Here is a 22,131-nt window from a genome sequence, read left to right as displayed (position 1 = left end):
AATTTATCTTCAATGTTCAATTCTGTAAAAGACAAACCTACTAGAAAATAGGGCGATTCGGTTTTTTTTTTTTCTTTTTTCTTTCCAGGTTTTCCTAGTTATTATCCTTTCCTTTGCAACAAAAGGTTAGTGCTGATGATAAAAAATTGAGAACTCCTAGACGTGAATAGAATAGTTTTCCCCTCACCATAATTCACATTAAACTACTGCTGGGATTTTTCTCATAGGCAATCTTCTTAAGGAAATGCACTCATCATGAAGTAAACCATGATCGTGCATAAGATATTTCTCTACGAAAAATAAAGGGATGTTTGGAGACATGTTCGACATTGTTCTACCAATGATTGTATAAAAATATTTTACATGCTTGATGTAATTTGACTTGTTCTAATAGAGTAACGGGTTACCAAGTATCTTTTTTCAGGTTCACCTAACCATGTTTAGTGTAGAAAGTTACTTGCTGTTGGTTTTTGAGCAACCTGATCATATAAAGTAACTTTATGCATCAGTTAAGCTGTTAATAAAATCAATGATGTCTAATCAATAAATGTGTCACTTTCTCTTGGGTTGATTTGCCCCTTCCAGATATATCCCTTAACAAGTAGTTATGGCACCAAATTTCCTACTTGACTCTGTTTTCAAAAGAATCTCTAGTGTCATGCGATGGAGTTCAATGAAAACTTAAGAAGAAGAGAAGGCAGGTGGGCAGCTAATGGAAGACAAATGATGTGAGAAAATAGAAATGGCGTAATACAAAATTTTGTCAGATGTGAATGACTACTTCATATGGAGCAATAAGGATTTTCATTGGCAGTCTTCTTAAAGTCGATTCCACAAGGAAAAGGATCCAAGTAAACAGAGACAAGAATGTGCATCATTAAGTTGAGATCTGCAAATGACTGATTCTGGCCACAAACACTAGCACATAACTGAATAACCAACTAATTCAGCTTCAGGGTAATATTCATTTGCGCATAAAATTTAGCATCAAGCGTTGAAAAGAGAGGGAAACAAAGCACTCCTATGCATTGTTCCGTAATAATATTACACAGACAAACACACAAACCAGTCACCAGACAACCTATACTAATGGACTATATAGAAGTCCAGATTTCCAATTAAGCCGGATGACTCTATTCATCCTTGACACTTTATTTCCTTTTTTACATTCATAGTAATACAACATATCAACAAATATTTCCAACAGTTGAAATCTGGATTGCAAGACACAGGAGTGTCATGAAGGGCTTATTGTGTACTAACCGGGAAAAGGTTCCACAAGCATAAAAAGCATGAAATTGATGAGGCCTTTATCAGCTTTTAATATTAGCCTCGTTTGGGTATGTCATTTATGCATTAATTTCAGCAGTTTTCACAGAGGCCAAACCATTACCATATCCACCACCACCACAGCCGCCACAACCACTGCTTTTCAATCTATTTCCACAACCACCACCACAGCCTCCACAACCACCGCTTTTCAACTTACTTGCATAACCTCCACCACCACCACAGCCACCACAACCACTGCTTTCTAACATACTTCCACAACCTCCACTGCCACAGCCACCACAACCTCCACTGCCACAGCCTCCACAACCACTGCTTTCTAACATGCTTCCACAACCTCCCCCGCAGCCACCACTTCCGCACCCACCACAACCACCACTCTCTAATTTGTTTCCACAACCAGCACCACAACTGCCACAGGCTCCACCCTTCACTAGACTACCGCAGCCACTACCACAACCACTGCCGCAGCCTCCACTGATTGCTCCTTTTGCTGGTGCTGCAGTGTTTCCTTTGGTAGCCTCCAGGTCCAATTGCACCCCCTTCTCTGTCTCAGATTCCAGATTAGCTCTGTTGCCGTCTTCATGGAACACGTCAGTTTCTTGAGTGGAAAAATCCTTCCCTTTTGAATGTTTGGCACTTCCTACCAGGCTACTATAGCCTTCCTTTCTCAAAGTGTCACAGAGTACGAAAGCTGTTATAGAACCAGGCAAAAGGAACCACTCCTCTTTCACCTGATTTTACAAGGAAAACATATTTATTAGATAGATGTGATTCCACAAGTTGAAACTGGAACAACAGTATAACAAAATATCATACATTGATAACTCCAAATTTCAAGTCAACCAATGCCAATGCCTTTCCATAAGGGTCCTTTGCAGAGAACTCTATCGCTGTCATAAAATCATCTTGACTTCTTTGCTTTATGCAATGCTTGTGCTCATAATCCAGCCTCTGACCAGGGAAGAACTTAACCTGTGAGAGTCAGAACAATGTAAACTTATGGAATCACCACAACTTATGGGCAACACAAAAACAAATTCAGCTATTTCACGACTTTGAAATAAGTAAAGGAGAGGCTGTATAAGAGAACTTTGACCGCAATACTCAGATTCATAATAATTGGAAACACAGAAACAGTCTCTTGAAATTGCTGAGAAGGCCACAAATAATGACATTAAGTGTGTAGGTATTAAGGTGACTGAAATTTTTGTGACTTAGTATAATGGCATTTTGCAGCAGCCAGAGCAACTACCAAATTTAATAACTTACTACCTACCAAATATTTCTGCAAGGAAAAATAGTTAGATAATGGCTGCCTGGCTGGAACCATCTAAGCAGAATAACATAGAGGTGGAGGCTCCATTAGAGAATGTTAGCAGCAAAGCCTTGTTTCCAGGAAACCCCAATGGGGAACATGAGATAAATCTAAAATGAATTGGTGTTTATCAGCAAAGATGCATTTTCAGCAGATCTGATTTGTATATCAATCATCTAATAGATGAGTGTGAGAGTGAGTGATTGAAAAAGGTATTAGTAGATGATCACAGTAATCTACTTTCCCCTTGTTTTTGAACCAAAAAAAAAAAAAAAAAGAAGAGGAAAAGGTGACAGATAAACACTCACATTCCTGTGACCAGACAACTCAAAAAGGTGGCTGTCATCGCTGCTGGATGTTTGAAGTTGAAGGGACCACTGAGCACCTAACAGCAACCACTCTTTCCCTACTAACTCAGCAAGAGAATGTACCTCGCCTGACTTGCTGATGCCGATCACCTCTTTGTGCAATGTAGAATCATTTTTCCCCTTGGATTTCTTCGAGTCCCTACAGTGGAACCATGAACAGAATTTGAAGCAGCAACGAGAAAAGGTAATGACAGTTTTCTAACTTCTCATACATGTTTGGCGAAATTATCGGTTTTGCTTAAAACTTTCACCTGCAAACAAACACACACAAAGGTCCTTGACATCTGCATTATCAGATAGGTCCCCTAATACTGGATTAGGTTCAATGGAGAATTCATAAAAGGAACCCCAACTTTGTTTCAAGGAGAAAAAGCTTTCTGAAGAATTTGATGGTGATGTCAAAGTAGAAAATATTAAATGATGCCACAAGAAATCATTATCATGATTCCGCACTTAATCACGAATAAAAGGAAAATAAAAGAAAGCATATAGTAATATCAATAACAGGCACATCTATGTTGAAGTCTCTAACTGGAACAACATAAAATGCTTAACATCAAGTACCTCATTTGCAGGCTAATGACCTCATCACCAGTATCATCAATGACACGAGTACAATTCTTAGCATACTGAATCCTCCCAGGAAGTGGGAAACAAGAAGTTTTGGAGAATGCTCGAGGGCGGACAAAGTGAAAGATATATGGTGCTGCCGTAGGTGTTGCAGCTGAGATAGCTACTCGTAAAGAGATTGGCTGTACTGTTTCCATTTTAGAGCTTGGCACAACTTCCAACCATTTTTCCATTGTAAGTTTTGATGTTGGGCAAACCAAATCTTCTAATGAGACTTTAGCGGAACCCATAGTTTTCACAGATTTTGGAATAAGCGAACTAGAAGATGAGTAGGACATGAGATCAAAAAGAAGATGGCCATTAGGTTCACACTGGAAATAAGCAACCTGTTTTTCCCCTGTGACGGACAAAATAGTAAGTTCTCTCTTTGCGCTGAAGATTCTATCAGGCTGAGTCTTGCTAAATGAGACAAAGAAGCTTCCCTTGCGTCCTTCTGGTAAATTTCTGATATCTACGAACTCTAACATAACCTGTAAATAATTGGAGAAGTTACTAAAAGTTCCAATTTTTCATAGATTGACTAAGAGCCCGTTTGGATTGGCTTATAAGTTGCATATAAGTTGCTTATAAGCTGTTTTCAGCTTTTTTGAGTGTTTGGCTGGCCAGCTTAAAGTCATTTTGTGCTTAAAATAAGCTCAAAAAAATAATTAGGCCCATTTGACTTAAGCTTATAAGCCAAAAAAAATAAGTTAGACTACCCCAACTTATTTTTTTTAGCTTATAAGCTGTTTGCAGCTTATAGGCATAAGCCCATCCAAACAGGCTCTAATTTGAACATAAAACCACTTAACAAGAAACTTTGAAGCCTTGTCTTCATAAACAATAAGACAAGTAGATTATGTTGAGTGAACTGATCCAGAAATCTAGGTTAAACATTAAAGTTCTTTATATCAGAGTGCAGCAATGTTCAAGATAGGCCCTGAAGGATACAGTAAAATACAGTGACATCATAACCAGCATAGCAAGACCAGACATATCATGATTGTCTTAAATGTCATTGTAGGTTAAAGTTGTAATATAATTTTCTACACTGGATTTAAATTAATATATAAAATGATATGGCTCCCCTATGATCTCTAGCATTGACATTCTCCGGATCTCTCATCCTTGCACTTATTACTTCAAATATAAAAATGAAAATGGACTTCATTATATGTAAGTATTCCAAATATATAAGTGGTATTGAATCTCAAATATGTAAACAATATTGAGAAGACAAAGTAAAAAGTTGCATAAATTACTTCTACTGCTTCCATCTCAGGATAATGCAGTATCTTTTGGTGCTCATGGAAACTATCTGCCTTCTTGCTTACAGGGTTGGAGCGGTCATGAGAAGTGCTAATAGAAGATGGTGAACTTCCTCTATACATTGCACCTGCCCTCCAATATCTTGAACCATATGTTTGCTCCCACTGCTTCGTAGTTCGAGAAAAGCCAGTATCCAACTTTTTCCCTTTTGTTCGGTCTGAGTCGGTGTCATCATGTTCTAACACCTTACCCATAATGTCAATGAGGTCTTTGCAATAAGAAGCAGGATGTAACTGGTGAGTGTGCCAGATAAGGTCTATGTCATAAGTTGGAACAGTGAAACTCTTAATCGATCTTTCTTTGTTTCTCCGGATTAGATGTAAGAAACCCTTGTATCTAGCCACAGAACCTTCAAGATACAGATCGTTGTTCATGTGTGGTCTAGACACCTGGAAGAAAGACATAACATTAGATCATAAATAACATATCCTACCTGCATAGATCTGTTTATCAAATTCCAGATCACAGGAAATCATGCTTGAAGCACTTGATATAAAGAAAAAGAACTTTCACATCACTGCTTAATGGAGTAGATAACAAAATGAACGCCAGCAGAATCACAAAGGGATAACATGTCAACAACAATTGGCAGGATAACAGCTGAAGTTTTTTCTCTGACCCCCTATGCATATTATCCATATGGATGGGATGGCAGGCAAAAGGAATGGCCCCTACACCTTCCAGATCTGGATTTTCCTCACTAATCACTTTCAGAATGTGTTTTAAGCCACTCGGTTTATATTGTTCGGCATACACCATTGATTCTCAAGCTTGGCATTCAAATAAACAAAACTGAAAACAGAAGTCCTAACATCCTCTTGCTCACCTGGTAGAAGAAAGGGCTTTGCCGTTTAACAGCAGAGACTATATCATAATCACTCCACTTTTCAGCTTGTACAGGTTTTGCATGGACATCTTCTGAAAGAGCTCTTGCTGAGTCCAAATTATAAGGTTCATTGGAATACAATTGCTTCCACAGCTCTTCAGTATCCTGTTTTGATGTCGCAATCACAGAAGATGCAACATCACGGTTGCCAAGAATTCTCCCATATAATTTCTCACAGTCAGTCTTGTATCTAACCTGGAATAGAAGGAAGAAGGGACATTTAAGTATGTAATAAAAAGCTTTTAGTCAAAGAAGTTTATAACAAATGCTTCACTAGTTTAAACACCTACAGGATTAAGCCTGTGACAATGCCAAATCCATTCACAATCCAGAGGAACAACCAAAGGTCCTTCAAAGAAGGGGGACTCAGAGTGTTTTGCCAACAGCGGTAGCCAACATGAGTAGTACCTGAAATTGGGATTTTAATTTGCATGTTCTCTGAATATAAAAAGGAAAAAAGTGAGCCACGTCAAGTTCCCTAGATAGCAAAAATAATCTCAAATCCATTTTGAAATTCACATAACATGACAAATTGATAATAGGCAAATATAAGACAAGCAACCGCACAAAACAAATTCAAATCATGATAACTATCATATTATCTCAAACCAGAAGAAAATATAGTTGATTTTTGAGATTGTCACTCAATTAATGGTTATTATCTCGGAAAGTCACATTTCTTCTTGATTCCAATTTCCTTCTACAAAGAAAGTTGACTTTCTGAGATAATAACTACTCCCTCCGTCCCACTTTGTATGACACCATTTGACTAGGCACGAAGTTTAAGAAAGAAAGGAAGACTTTTGAAATTTGTGGTCCAAAATAAGTCTTAAATATTTATCTGGCTGCAAATCATCTCATAAAGTTAAATTATTTCTAAATATAGAAATGTGACATTCTTATTGGGACAGACTTAAAAGGTCAGTGTGCCACATAAATTGAGACAGAGGGAGTATTTGTTGAGTGACCATCTGAGAAATCAACACCAAGAAAATAAATCGACTTACAAAGTGAACATTCCAAATAATCAGTAATAATAGTAAGGAAACAAATAACCGACACAACCACTCAGAAATTACGTATTATTACCTATGAATGGCCTTATCCAGACCACGACCTTCATACAGCCAACGGTTCCTATCAACTGTAGCAAGAAACTTGAGCTGCTCTTTAGCTGCAGCAACAAGGTCCACGTTAATCACAGTCTTCTGAGCTTCATTCCACTCTAACCGCTGCTCCATCTCCATTCTTTCTTCACTAATATCCGTTCTATTTCCAAATTAAATCATTAGACTTATCAAAACCAGCAACATTAAGTATGGCAAATACAAATCACAGTTTTTGAGGGAATTCATCAAAGTACTCAAATTCTAACACGTCAATTCAGAAACTAACAATTTATCTTACATCAGCATCGTCAGAAAAGAGAGATATACAAATGAAATTACAGAAGTAGATATCTTTTTCCCTTTCGGTATGCTATCCAAGGATTTGTCAATGATCACTGAGCCAATGCAGAAAAGAACAAAGTACTCCCTCCATCCTAATTTAAGTGTCGTAGTTTCCCTTTTGGTCTTTTCCAAAAAAAGAGTGTCTCTTTCTATGTATGGTGAGTTCTCCCATTCCAACATTCTACATGTTGGAAGTTGTGCCAAGCTCTAAAATGAAAACAGTACGGATAATCTTAAACTCCGTGTCTGGTCAAACTATGACACTTAATATGGAATGAAGGGAGTAAAAGTTAATGGAAAATCCGTTACTTCTCCTAGTGTTTATCTGTTCATTTTAAGGATACCTACAAACAATTCTCCGAGATAGAAAGATTACTAGTATATTACATTGATCTCTATTTTACATAGCACTAAAATTTGATTTCACATCTATTGAACATCCAACGTTCAGTAACAGACTAACGAAATTGAAAATAGGAGGCCAAATAACAGAACAAAAAAGAGAGATTAATTTAAACAAATAAGCAAATAAAAGGAAAAAGCTTACAATCTATAAATGTACGGTGAAGAGAACCTCTAGTAGCAAATAGTCAAATCAAACTAAGGACTCTAACTAAAAAAGACGAATTATATGTTCAAACAATGTACAAAATAGTCAATCGAAATCCTAAAGGAATTTATGTGATCCAGTTTGAATTTTCAGAATCAAACTTGTCTATTTTGACCTGATTTCAGACATATAATCGTTAAGTTTCTTGAAAACTAATCAGACATATTTACAAACTATGGAAAAAGGTTATTAAAGAGTCTTCGACTCTCGAAAAACGAAAAGTAAAGTGGGAATATACGATGATCGCCGGGGAACTTCACCGGAGATGGCGAGTTCTTAATTTATGCTGACAAGCTATTAAAGTTTGAACGTCCTTTGTGATGCGGATTTGGGAAATGCAAAATATTTTATGGAATAATTTGGTGGAATTGGTTTGAAGTTTGACTATTTATAGTATGCGAAGAGAGTACGATATCAGTTGATTGTTAAGACTGACATGAAACAAGTACAATATATTCTGTTCGGACAAAATTGCCCTTTACAAACCAAACAATACCGTATATCCACCACGAGCCAATACGCATGTATTACTCAAATCTTTTCAGTTGATATCTCTCTTTGATTTCTTTTTCGTTCCAACCATGATTTGTTAAGCATTGAAATGTCCATTACTTGTTTTCTTTATTCCATTTATGTGATATTTTTCATTTTTTTAGAATTAAACAAAAAAATCTTTGACCGCAATTTTTTTATATGTCCTTTGAACATTTTAATTTATTAATTATTGTGACTTATAGTACTTTTTATGCTCTTCACTATTAATTTTTCTTTAGTTTCACACTCAGTATTCCGTACCTGCTTTGTGACTCAATTAATCCAATAATTACCTTTAATGCAAATGACAAAAAAAAAAAAAAACTGAATCATTAAACTAAAACCACTAAAAGAAAAGTCAGACCTAAGCCATAAAATAACCTTTTGAATTATTTGAGATTACCTTTACAGATAACTTTTTAAATTGTTTGATGTCAGCTCTTAAACTAACTTAACTAGATCTAAAATACATATCAATTGCAAATTATTACTTATTATTATTTTCCTGCCCAATGTGGGTAGGTAATCTGATTATCCAAAAGGAACTGCATCGAGCTTGCAGGATCTTTTAATTAACCTTGAGAAACTCTATTAACTTGTAAATTTTAGTGGATAAGCTCGTTGGTGGACCATGTGATTGCTTTCTCGAAGTAGGAAGGAAGAAAAGGCGAGTATTCATTTCAAAAAGAGAAAAGCAGTTTAACTATCAATAAGTATTCCCACTTTCCTACTCTATGCTGATTCAAGAAAATTGAACATGACCCACGTGAAAAGGATACATATCATTATCTATTATATAATAATTTGTTTGATTTCATATGCCTTCACCAAACACGCAAGCCAGGCCCACACATAACATCATCCAAATAATGTATTATTAGTACTACACTCTCAGAGAGAGTACTCCCAAGTTAGAAAGTATAAGAAAGAAGCACAAGGGCATTTTGTATGTGTGCATGTAGTACAATAATATTCCAGCTTTCCTACTCTATGCTGATTCAGGATAAACTCAAAGGGATGCATACAACTATTTATTGTTTGTTTTATTTCACATGCCTTCACCTAACAAGCAAGCCATGGCCCACACTTAACATCATCCAAGTAATTGATGTATTCTTAGTACTACAATCTCGGTGAGAGTACTCCCAAGTTAGTGAAAGTATAAGAAAGAAGCAAATTAAATACGAAAAGTAAAGCACAAGGGCTCATTTTGTACGTGTGTATGTACTACTATAATGTAGTACAACTACCACACTCACGTACTCAAGAGGACTTCAGTTGTTGGAAATATTAGGAGAGTAAAAGAGAATTAAGGTTTTGAGGCGTGAAAGATCACTATATTTCAAGAGTTATTGCCGGGAGTGTTTTTAAATGCGTTTTCGGAGCGAGTCCTAGGGTTAGGCATACCAAAAACTCTCTGGGACGTAAATGAAAGGTGTTGATCCATAAGGCACACGCCCTAAAATTTGGAGCGTAAGTCTCCCGCGCAAAAATGTAAGCCCCTGGCGTAAAAGTCGTGCGCCCCGAACGTGAATTTAATTTTTTATTATTTTAAAATTATTTTTGCCATAGATTATGATTTTTATTATTGATGTAATGATATTTATACCTTTTGTTTTCATGTTATAGTGTTTTTTTCTAAAATATATAAATAAAGAAAGTAACTCTCATAGAAAACAACACTGTCATAAATAGTTTTTTTGGATGGTTATGTCTGAAACTGATAGGATAGAGATTTCATAGCAATAAATTCTTGACGAAACTTTATCCATTTTTTGTCATTGATCTTACACTTTTAACCCTTCTCCTTCTTTGAAATATTTAAATAAAAATCACTGCAAATATTAGTTGAGAATAGGAAGGACTAATAGATGTGGAGATTAATGATGAAGTAAGGGAAGATTCATTTTAAAGATTATCTAGCTATTATTATTTTTTGTGTTGTTACCTTTCTGTAAAACAGCCTCCCTACCTCCCAAGGTAGGGGTAAGGTCTGCGTACACTCTACCCTCTACAGACCCCACTTGTGAGATTACACTGGATATGTTGTTGTTTTTGTTGTTGTTATTACCTTTCTCAAATAATAATTGTAATAATTTTATTATTATTATTATTGGTGATTTATTTGCAGAATTTTCATGAAAATTTTACTTTTGCTTATTTTTTAGTAATAAAATTATAAAATTGAAGATACATGAGACATATGCCCCGTAGATCCATGTGACTTACGCCCTGTGCCTCGAGACTTATGCCTCGCCCCATGCTAAAACACCCAACCCCCCCCCCCCCCCCCCCCTCTCCAAATGCTGATTGCCAGTATATTCTTTAGGGATTACAAGCAATTCTCTATCAGGATACAACAAAGCTTGAAACATACGTGCAAATTGAATATGCTATTTCTGGGATGTCTTCGTATTTATAGAGGTTGAAAAGGGGCTTAGTTGTCCCTTTTACAAACACTCACAACTTTTCTGTTTAATCTAGAATTTAAATACTAAATTCAAATTTCAAATAAACAAAAGTTGTTCAAAATTAAAATACGAAATAAGACTCCCACAAGTTGACAAACTATTCTAATAATCCCCCACTAGTTTGTAATATGTATCATAACCTAGCCATCAAATTGGTAGTTTCATCAACTAATCATCACAAAAATTGAGAAGTTGTAAATTCACTAACTGCCATATCAAATATACATCAAAGATATATTTTGTGGGAGTGGAAGAGATAATTCTATATCTTAAACTTCTTCAAATATTATGGCTATCAATCATTAGCCAAGCACCCCCACACTTTGAATATAGGCAAAAGACATAGATTGCACCCTAAACGATGCTTGAAAAGTTGAGTTGACACTTCAACTAATCGGGCAACCTATTATCCCCTTGACCATCTAAAAAGTGTATTTAATGTCTCCCTATGAGCTGATATGGTACAAAATATAAAAATAATTAAAAAAGAGGTGCGTTTTAATTAAAATTTATTCATTTTTCCTTTTTTTTAATTGCAAAATTCATATTATTGTAATCCCACTCCTACCGCCACCCCCACACCTCCCTTTCTTCTCCATTTTCCCCCATGTCATGAGCTCATCCCGTCCACCACTGCCGGAGCTCCGACGAGCTCGTCTCCGACAATGACACCCACTTTCCCTCTTCCTTTCGTCATCACATTTTATTTTCCGCGACTTTTCCTCTCTCTACAACTTCTCTCTACTGCAACTCCATTTCTCTCTCTTCTTTTGCTTCTTTTGCTTTTGACGTTTCTATAGATTTCCCTCCACAAAAAATAATAGAGGAGCAACTTCCAACTCCAATGGCGGAGCCATCTTGCTCGTCAAGGCTTATATGGATGAGACAACAAATCCAATTTTCAGTTTCGTTAATAAAGTCATTGGTGTTGAAGTTAATGCAAGGTCTTTAATTGGCTGAGTAATGTAACTTCTTTGAATGAATGAATAGATGAATAATCCTGATCTTTCAATGCGTTTTCTTTGAAACTCTTGATCTTTCAATGCGTTTTCTTTGAATAGATGAATAATCCATTCATGATATCTCATACTATTAAACATCAATAACTAATGTATTGATTTTTATAATAACGTATTGTATGTAAATGCTACACATTAGCATTTCCCTATAAATTGAAGACTTTTGAGAACATATCGACACACCAAGAAAACACATTTCCCTCTCTTCTTCTCAAGTTAGTTCCTGGGCAAACTCCAAACTTCCAGCCATGAATGCACGTGTTTGAAAGAGCTATGGTGCCACGGGGAGTGACCGACGTTAATGATTTGCATCGGAGTCGGGTCAAAATTGCTTTCAACACAATGGCTTGCCACGACACAGTGTTTGTGATAATTCGGTTACTATTTTTAATTCCAAGTTCAATATCAATATTGTGGTATTTTTCCTAACAATTAGAAAACAATTTTTTTTTTTTACATACAATATTGAACAAATGGCTATTTTCTTGAGCAAAACTGTTCTTGATCTGTCAAAGCTTGAGTCTTTGGACGGAAACAATTTTAAACGTTTGTTATAAAACTTCTGATTTTCTTTGAACAATTAGAAGTTGACAATGTTTTGATTAATGAACCTCCTACTGTTGCCTCTAACATTGTTGTTGATGTTGCTAATTCTACTACTGATTCTAACACTGCTATGGATGTTGATGATGCTACTAAAAAGAAGTTTGAAAAAGATAACAAAACTGTTAGAGGGCATTTTCCGAACCATATGACTAATTCTTTATTTAATTTATATGTTACCAATAAATCTGCCAAGGAAATATGGGACAGTTTGGAAAAGAAATATGGTGCTGATGATGCAGGGAAGAAAAAGTATGTTGTTGGGCAGTGGATTAAGTTTAGATGGTTGACAATAAGCCAATCATGGAACAAGTTCACGAGTATGAGAACTTGACTACTAATGTTCTCAACTAAGGCATGAAGAAGGCCAATGTTCTAACTGAAAAATTCCCACCATCTTGGAGTGATTATAGAAACCAATTGAAGCATAAGAAAAAGAATACAATTTAACTCTTCAGAAACTGACCAGTCACATGAGGACTGAGGAGGCAAACCATCTCAAAGATAAGATGGAAGCCCTTTCTTTTAATTCTTCTAAATCTAACCTTGTGGAATCTTCTGGTACTATTGTGAAAGACAGGCTCAAAGGAAAACAGAAGAAAGCCTTGAAAAAGGAACATGTGAAGAAGAAGCATCACTTCAACAAGCCGGGGGGCCAAATCCAAAAATCAAAGGGACCTTGTTTTGTCTGCGGGAAACTTGGTCAGAGGGCTGCCCAGTGTCATCTAAGATAAGGGCAAAACTCGAAGCAGGGAGGACAACGTGATGTCCAAGCTCATCTTGCGGAGAGTAATGAAGTGATTACTGTTATAGTTGTCGAGGCGAATCTAGTGGCTAATAAAACTGACTGGGTGCTGACACAGGCGCTTCAAGACATTTTTGTGCCAACAAGGAGTTATGCTATGACTTTGAGGAGTTCACTAATGGCGAGTGTGTCTACATGGGTAACTTCACTATTGCTGGAGTTATAGGTAAGGGAAAAAAATTCTTCTTAAGTTAACTTCTGGAAAGCCATTAGCCTTGAACAATGTTCTGTACGTTCCCTCCCTCCGTGGAAACTTAATTTCTGGAGAACTTTTAACAAAGCAGGCCTTAAACTTGTTTTTGAAGCTGTTAAAATAATTATTTCTCATGGAGGAGACTTTGTTGAGAAGGGATATCTTAGTGGGGGTTTATTTGTACTGAATATTGTTCAAAAGATTATCAATAATGCAAGTGTTTCCACTTCTTCTTATATTGCTGAGTCTATTAATTTGTAGCATGGTAGACTAGGTCATGTTAATATTGCTTCTATTAAAAGACTTAGAAAAATAGTTTTAATCCCTGTGCTAAAAAATGGTGTTTTTTCTAAACATCCTGTCCTCGTTGTGTAGAAGAAAAACATGCCAAGAAATCATTTAAACCTGTTACTAATATAAAGACAGAATTGCTTGAACTAGTATGTTCGGACTTAGCTGATTTTAAGAACACTGTTAGTAAAGGTGGAAAAAAGTATTACATTACTTTTGTTGATGACTTTTTTAGATACACTAAGGTATATCTTCTTAAGTCTAAAGATGAGGCTGAAATAATGTTTTTGAAATTCAAAGCAGAAGTGGAAAGTCAAGAGACTAATATCTGATAGGGGCAGTGAATATAGTACTAATATCCTAAAGGATTTTTGTAAGAAAAGTGGTATTATAAATGAGGTTAGTGCTCCTTATACTCCCAAACAAAATGGTGTAGCCTAACTGAAAAATCAAACTCTTAAGGAAATAATGAACTCTATGCTTTTAAGATCGGGTCTATCTGACAACATGTGGTGGGGAGGGGGGGGGGGGGGGGGGCAATGTCTTGTATGCATGCTATATTCTTAATAGAGTCTCTTATAAGAAGTTGGATAAGACTCTGTATGAGTTGTGGAAAGTGTTCGCGCCTAACTTGAAATTTCTGAAAGTATGGGGGTGTTTGGCTAAGGTTGGTTTACTTGATTTTAAACGTGTAAATGTAGGTTATAAGAGTTTTGACACTGTCTTTATTGGTTATGCTCAAAATAATGCTTCATATAGATTTATGTCTTAAATGATTATTCTATTTGTGAATCTAGAGATGCAAAGTTTTTTTAGCATGTTTTTTTTCCTTTTAAAAATGATGTGCCTAGTGATTATGAAAAATAATATTTCTACATCTACGCCTATTAATTCTCATGTTGTTCCTTCTTCTAATATTGTTGATAATGAACATGAAATTGAACTTAGGAGGAGTAAAAGATGTAGAATTGAGACTAGCTTTGGTCCTGATTTTATTACGGCCTTCTTGACTGAGAATTTTGATATTGCTATTTTAAATGATGAATTAGTATCTATCTACCTAATAGAAGAAGACCCTAAGACTTATGGTGAAGCAACGAGGTCAATAGAAGCTATTTTTTGGAAAGACGCCATTAAAAGTGAATTAAATTCCATAGTTTCTAATCACATTTGGGACTTGTATGATTTGCCTAAAGGTTGTAAATCATAAGTAGCAAGTGGATATTTAAGAAGAAATTGAGACCTGATGGTACAATTGATAAATATAAAGCTAGACTTGTAATTAGGGGCATTAACCAAAAGTATGGTGTTGCTTACTTTGATACTTATTGTAACATCCCGTAAATCTGTATAGAGTGTGAAAGCATTGTATGAGTCCTTTGGAACCTTATATGTAGGGTGTTTATGGTTCGGTTTGGGTCGGTTATTGATTAAAACCATAACCAAACCAATTTAGTCGGTTTTTAAAGGTCTAAAACCATAACCAAACCAAATAAAATAATAACCACCGGTTTGGTTATTGTCGGTTTGGTTCGGTTTGGTTGAATTTTTCGGTTTATGACTAGCAACCATGAGACTTATCAGTAAAACATTAAAAAGTTGAAAAAGACATGTCTTTTTTTTTGTTCAAACGATAACTTTTATTTATCGTTTAAGGTGGAACATACATCATAGAAATATTTTCACTATTAGTGATAGTGTCATACTCAAGTTACCCAAAGATGCTAAACTATTACATATAGAGCTAAAAACTAAATAAGTAGTGGCTGCACCATTTTTGTCATCTTAATACACATACCTGGAAATAAAGTAGAGCATAGGAGCTTTTATTTGTTGTTACAAACATACATATTAATTAAACATAAAGACTACCTAAAATTAAAATGAAAATATATGAAATAAAAAAACTGTGTAATGATCCCAAACTTTGGGGCAATACTTGCATTTTGTCCTCAATTCTCTCATTTTATTAAAAACACCTTGTGTAATGATCCCAAACTTCAGATGTTTTTCTATCATTATCCCCAGGGCTAGGGTCTCGATTACAAAGAGTTGTTCTTTTCTGCCTTTTAGGAGGATTACCCACGGAAGAAGTATTAGGGCATTATCATGTGCTTGAGTTGCAGCAAATGCTAATGTTACTGAAGTATCTTTTATAGGAACCTCCAAATCTACAACCGCTATCCTTTTCATATTAAAAGTTTAGGACCCATTCAGACAAGAAAAAAGAAAGGTACAAATTCGGGAAAAAAAGAAGAAACAACCTAAAATCAAATGGCTGACAAAGAAAGGATAAAAATTTAAGTTAAACACATTAGACTCTAACGTGAGCTTCTGTTAGTAGATTTACACTTAACACTTAAAGAGTTAAAAGACTTAAAGACACGGGCTTGGACATATTCTTAAAAACATGAGCCTTAAATAATCACGTGAAATAAGTAGACCAAAAATCAAATTAATGATTAAAAGGTATAAAATATTTATAGTTATTTATGAAAAACTAATATTATACATATAAATAATTATAAAATTTATGTATATAATTTATCGGTTTGGTTCGGTTATTTATTCGGTTATTTTTTAATATAACCATAACCAAACCAAATATTATCGATTTTTAAAATTTAAAACCAAATCAAACCAAATCAAACCAAAGGTCAGTTTTTTTATTCGGTTTGGTTAAATTTTCGGTTTGGTTTTGGTTTTAACCAAAACCGTGAACAGCCCTACCTATATGTTGGGTTACGTGCATGACTTTAGGCTAAAGACCCAAGAGGAGATGGTCAAAATGAAAATTCACAGCAGTTTCACAAAAAGGAGGTTCGACGGTCGTCCTTTGTACCGTCGATCTGTTCGATGCTCCGTCCTTTGCACCGTAGAAAGTAAGGAAGAGAAAGTTGTTCACTGGAAATTTTATGACTTTGACGAAGTATATCGATGCTCCATCGTTTGTACCGTCGAATTGACCTAGCACAAAGACCATTCGACAGAGCAGATCGACGCTCCGTCGTTTGTACCGTCGATTGTGCCTGACAGGCTGAAATTATATAAAATTATATAAATTGCAAAATTTTAGTTTTTCTTCCATTCCTTTCACTCTCAAAAACCCTAACGATGAAAATACCTCTCTAGGGCTCTAACACTAAGGTAATAACATCTTAATCATTGATTATCAATCCCAACATCAAACCCATGATTCTTGTGACTAAACCCTAGGGTTTGCAACATAATTCTTCCTAAAGTGATTCAAGCTAGGGTTTGGGTGTTCTTCACTAGAAAAGTGAATTGTTAAACTGTTTTTAACATACTAAGGTATGTCTCTCTTTTAAAAACTTTATTATGGATATATGTCTTCTTCTCAAAATTTCTTTATTGAATAAAAAGGTGAACTTCTCATACAAAATCCTAATCCATGTTTTGATGGTGGTGGGTGTGCGTAAGGGGACAAGCTCACATTAAACCTTTATTGTATTATCCTCTATATACGTATATGAAATCATAATCGTTTTCTTCTATAAGAGATGATCAGTGATGATGGTTAATTGTTGATATTGATGACTTTACAAAGAAACTAAGACAATGGAGTACTGTTTAAAGAAGTGGAAACGTTTTCAAGATTATCTATGAAATTATGGATCTTTGTAATGGCACATTGAGCTTTAATGTTAATTGATGGTGTGACTACTATGAGACAAATTGTGAATCGGCTTCTATGCTATGAATTTTGTTGTTGTGTTTGGCCTAGATACTCGGGAGGAAGGGTAGCCACTATGGATCCTAGTGTGACAATGCCTAGTCATTCGGGAGAAAGAGTGGCTACTTCCGGGTTCGCTACCTGGGGTGTGATTATGCCTAGCTATTCGGGAGGAAGGATAGTCACTGTTGAATATCATATTCCGGTGTGGTGCGCTGTGACAAGGGAACCTCTACGGTCACTCCTTCGATGTGCTTGATTCTTGGGCCTGTATTGGCATGTGTGATATTCTTATTTTCTCATGAAATTGTTGTTGTTAATTATGATCAATTGAAAGACATATTTGAAGTTGTACCTTGATAAGAGGCCTTATAATCGGTTTTGATAATTCTTATTGAGATACACAAACTGAATAATTGTTCTTACATTGGTTTCACATGATTTTCAGGACTGATTTCTTTATGTATTATTTTACTTTATTTTCATATTACTTGTTATCCCCGAGGCACTCACTGAGTACGAAATACTCAGGCATACTATTGTTGTTTTTATGGTATGTTAGGTAACGGTGAAGAGCAGGTTCTTGATACTCCAAGCGTTTAGGAAGGACTTGTTGTTGCTGCTAATTTGGTGAGCTAATTTGGTGGGTTCAAGTGTTATTATTGCATCATTTAGGTTCTTCTGATGCTGTTCATGACGTCTGATGCTAGTCACGTCTAGGGTGGGTTTTGGGACGTGACAAGCTTGGTATCAAAGCTTAGGTTTAAATACGTCCTAGGATTATTGTCGGTATACGTCCTAGGATTATTGTCGGTGTCTGTGGTGCTTGTTGACACCCAATTTTGTCCCGCCTCTCTTCCAAAATACCTATTTACGCCTCTAATATTTTTAGAAAAATTAAAATATATATATAGTCATTTTTTACTAAATTATCAACTTCTCATCAATACCGGCACTTTATTATTCTGTTGCAGTTACTCTTATTATTATTATTATTATTATTATTATTATTATTATTATTATTATTATTATTATTATTATTATTATTATTATTATTATTATTATTATTATTATTACAGTTCACAATTTTTATCATTTTAGTATTTTACCAGCTTACGCACACGCATCACATTTATCTTTGCATAATTAAATAATAGTATTTATCTTAATGTGGATTTTCGAAATATTATTGCACGACTATTACGACGCCATTTTTATCTGAGCATTAATGTTTGCATATTTCATGTTGAGCAATATTTTAACACAAGTTATTTAAATAGGTCTCTTATTCAAATTTAGAAGCCAAACTATTTCTTGCACTCGGTCCGTATTTTGACTTACCGGACCCCAAATCAAAGTCCGATTAATTCCTAATGTTTTTTAGACTAAACCATATTTCTTATCTCAATTTTTGATCAATCCATGTTTAATTCACTAACCCATTCTTTTAATATCCGGTCTAAAAAATCAACCCAGTCCATTTATGGACTGGGTCCGACCCATTTTCAGACAAAATAAGGGAAACCCTAAAAGGGTTCCCCTTCATTTTTCCATCCCCATCTCCTCCGCGCCTCCCTTCCCCCTTTCCCTTCTCTTCCTTCGATCCCTCTCTCTCCCGCTCCACCTTCCTCTGTCCCACCACGCCGCACTCACCCCCACCACCGCCGCTCCTCTCCACTTACCCCTGTCCCACCACGCCGCACTCACCCCCACCACCGCCGCTCCTCTTCCCTTTTCCCCACCACGCCGCTTGTCCCCCCGCTCCTCTCTTCTTTTTCTTCGACTCAAACGAGCCAAAACCCTATAAATAATTGTGGAGTGGAATCGATTAAGGGGGACGGTGGGGATTCAGAAAATTCCCCAAGAATTGAAACCTTAAAATCGTTGAAATCCCCCTAAGAACAAGTCGTTTTTTTTACGGCAGAAATCCTCTAGAAATTAAGGGAAATTCGAAGAAATCGCAGAAATTTCCCATATAAGACATTAATTCTTTAGCTGTACTGTTCGATATCAAGTCAAAATCCACACCTTTTGTTCTGTTTCGTCCTTAGCATCTGTCTAGATTCGAAGGGTATGCAAATTCGGGGTTTTTAGTGTTTCGAAATAAATTTGAAGTGTTCGAGGTGGATCGAAAACTCGATACTCACTTCGCTGCACACAAAAGAGGTAAACCCCAATACATTTTTTACTCATAGTCCTTAATTTCTGTTTTGGTTAATATTTAGTGTATTCTGCTATATGTTTAGTCGGTTATGTAATTTCTTTGCCTTCGCGTTATTTTTGATGTTTGGGAGCTGTTAGGATAGGATATCAATCGGTAATTGAATTTGAAAGATGACTATTGTAGTTCGGATGTTTAAGATTGAATTTACAAGACTCAGGACACACTCAAAATCGAATATACATGGGATATACAGTGGATTAACAAGATAAGAAAAGATATACATTCGATATACACCAGATACACACCTCCTGATATGTATATTTTAGGTATATTGTATATATGTTTAAAACAGTTCTGAACTATCCCTCTTTACTCTATTTGTTCTAAGTAATGTACCCTGCGACGAATGTAATCTGCTTAGATTTAAATACGAGAAAGTGATTATACAACCTGTCGATGTTGGTTGCTGAAATCTGTTTGGTCTTGTTCTTTTTCATCATTTTCCAATTCGGTGGATAGTGTACGTGTTTAGTTCAGTTGTCATTGGAGTTAAGGGATTAGTTTGCTCCTCCTTCATATTTTAGAAATAAGGCTTGTATGAAATTTATGATTCTGTTTTAGTTGTGTAAGGATTAAATTCAGATGATGTTGTGCGTGTTTCCCAGCTGGTTTCTTTCTCTGATTAAGTTGTGATGAAATACGGGGGTGTGAACTTAGATGCTTATTTTCAGTATTGCTTTTCTTATTCAGCCTCCACTATGTTGTCAAATAAGATTAAGCATAAAACTGATACAAATTATTAGTCAATATATGTGCACTAATCTGATTCATGATATGTCAATGGCAGTTTAAAGTCTGGCCTGTGCCTAAGTGATGTTGGAACTGCTTTATACTTGTTTGACTGTTCAGTAGCTCACTTAAGGCTAAACATTTGAGTCTTATGAGTTGAATGCTTACCCTGTTTAATCTACCATTATTTTAGTTTAGCAGTTTGGTTATGGGCAGTATGGGTCATACTAATATGGTAGCGTTAATGTCAGCAAGTCTTAATAGGATTAATAAGAATGTGAATTCAACTTCAATCAGTGCATAAATATATAGGGTCCCTGATTTAAAAGATTTGAGCTCGGAATGTTTTCTGTTTGTGCCTCTGTCTGCACCTTGTTTCATCAGAACTTACTCTTAATGAACACCTATTCCTTTGCATATAGTATGACTTCATTCGCATCATAATCTGGGTACAGTTGGTTAGCATGTGTATCTTACTTTGCTTCACTTCATATATATACTAGATACTTTCCCATCTGTTTTGCACCCTTCACGCAATGTCTTGACTTCATGGCCTATTTTGCTTGCTGGAATCATCCCTCGATATATTACTGTGTGTTGATATGCTCTCTAATGTGACCTTGCCTATATCTGCCATACCGACTTAAGATTCAGCATGACCTCTGATTTGGGGTGTTTGCCTAAATCCTGTGCACACATGATCTCTGTGAGGACTCTTGTTCTTGGGGAGATATCTGGAAGGTCATGCTTTGGTTTGGGACAGCCATTGATATAGACTACCAGGATGTCCTTATTTTGTCTCTTCATAGTAACTCAGTTCTCCACCAATCATAGCCTGTTATTGCATTTCATGCTGAAAGTATCTTACCTGATGATTTCAACTAAGTTTAGTATGTTTCTCCTGCATTGCTTATAGCTGCTTGTCTTCTTTGATTTTGTCTGTTGCATGCCTATGCATTTCTGAGCCTAAGTGTGCCTTAATTCCGGACTGCTATCATTTTAATTGGGATTGCATCTATTTATTTGACTGTTTTGTTCGGTATCTCGGTTTCACTGCCCATTTCATTCGTTTCAAGTGTTATCAGTTCGATGGCCAGCTCTCTGTTTTTGAGTTGAATGTTTCATTTGTACATGAATATTTTGTCTTTAAGTTTCCCATGCGTGATGATTGCATACTAATTCTTTTCCTTTCGTCTTATGCATGATCATCACATACGAGTTCGAGGGACTCACTTTTCCTCCACATTTGGTTGGGCTAAAAGCCCAACACGACTTTCTCTTGTGTCCAGCCAACCCGCAACAAAATAGAAGACTTTTTGGGCCAAGGCCCAATAGCGAACGAAAAACAGCCGCCGCAGTCCCTAAAACGGGCTGATCCATTTAATTTCCATCCTTTTTATCTTATTTTACTTTATGTATTTAGTTTGTATTATTCGACTAACCCCTTTTACTTTGTTTTGCTTTCTTAACTTAGATGAACTCTAATAAATTAGCGGGTTAGTTTTAGCAAAGGGTAATTAGTTCAAGAAAGACAAACAAACAATTCTATAAATTTTACTCTTTCTTTTTCTTTTCATGTTAAAACCATTTATAGTGTTTAATATTTATTTATTTAAAGATCTATTTGCAAAAAAATAAAAAATGATTATATATATATATATATATATATATATATATATATATATATATATATATATATATATATAT

General features: G+C 35.6%; 1 protein-coding gene across 2 annotated transcripts; it reads right to left on the bottom strand.

Annotated features, from left to right (window-relative positions):
- Positions 1-934: 934 nt before the first annotated feature.
- On the bottom strand, positions 935-8,265 carry LOC132621069 (glycine-rich domain-containing protein 2-like). 2 transcript variants are annotated; one of them, XM_060335202.1, is made up of 9 exons: positions 8,122-8,265; positions 6,890-7,069; positions 6,091-6,208; positions 5,741-5,995; positions 4,848-5,303; positions 3,541-4,076; positions 2,917-3,115; positions 2,110-2,265; positions 935-2,024 (listed from the first exon to the last, which is right to left on the bottom strand). In XM_060335202.1, the coding sequence occupies exons 2-9, from the start codon at positions 7,045-7,047 to the stop codon at positions 1,350-1,352; spliced, it is 2,553 nt and encodes an 850-aa protein (XP_060191185.1). In that variant the 5' UTR covers positions 7,048-7,069; positions 8,122-8,265; the 3' UTR covers positions 935-1,349. The 2 variants fall into 2 exon arrangements, with proteins under 2 accessions (XP_060191185.1, XP_060191184.1); XM_060335201.1 differs by having other exon boundaries at positions 8,100-8,258.
- Between the last annotated feature and the right edge of the window lie 13,866 nt (positions 8,266-22,131).

This window comes from Lycium barbarum, chromosome 12 (assembly GCF_019175385.1).
Source record: "Lycium barbarum isolate Lr01 chromosome 12, ASM1917538v2, whole genome shotgun sequence".
Classification (NCBI taxonomy): domain Eukaryota; kingdom Viridiplantae; phylum Streptophyta; class Magnoliopsida; order Solanales; family Solanaceae; genus Lycium; species Lycium barbarum.
Note: the sequence above shows the minus strand (reverse complement) of the source record. Positions and strands in the feature narration are given on the sequence as shown.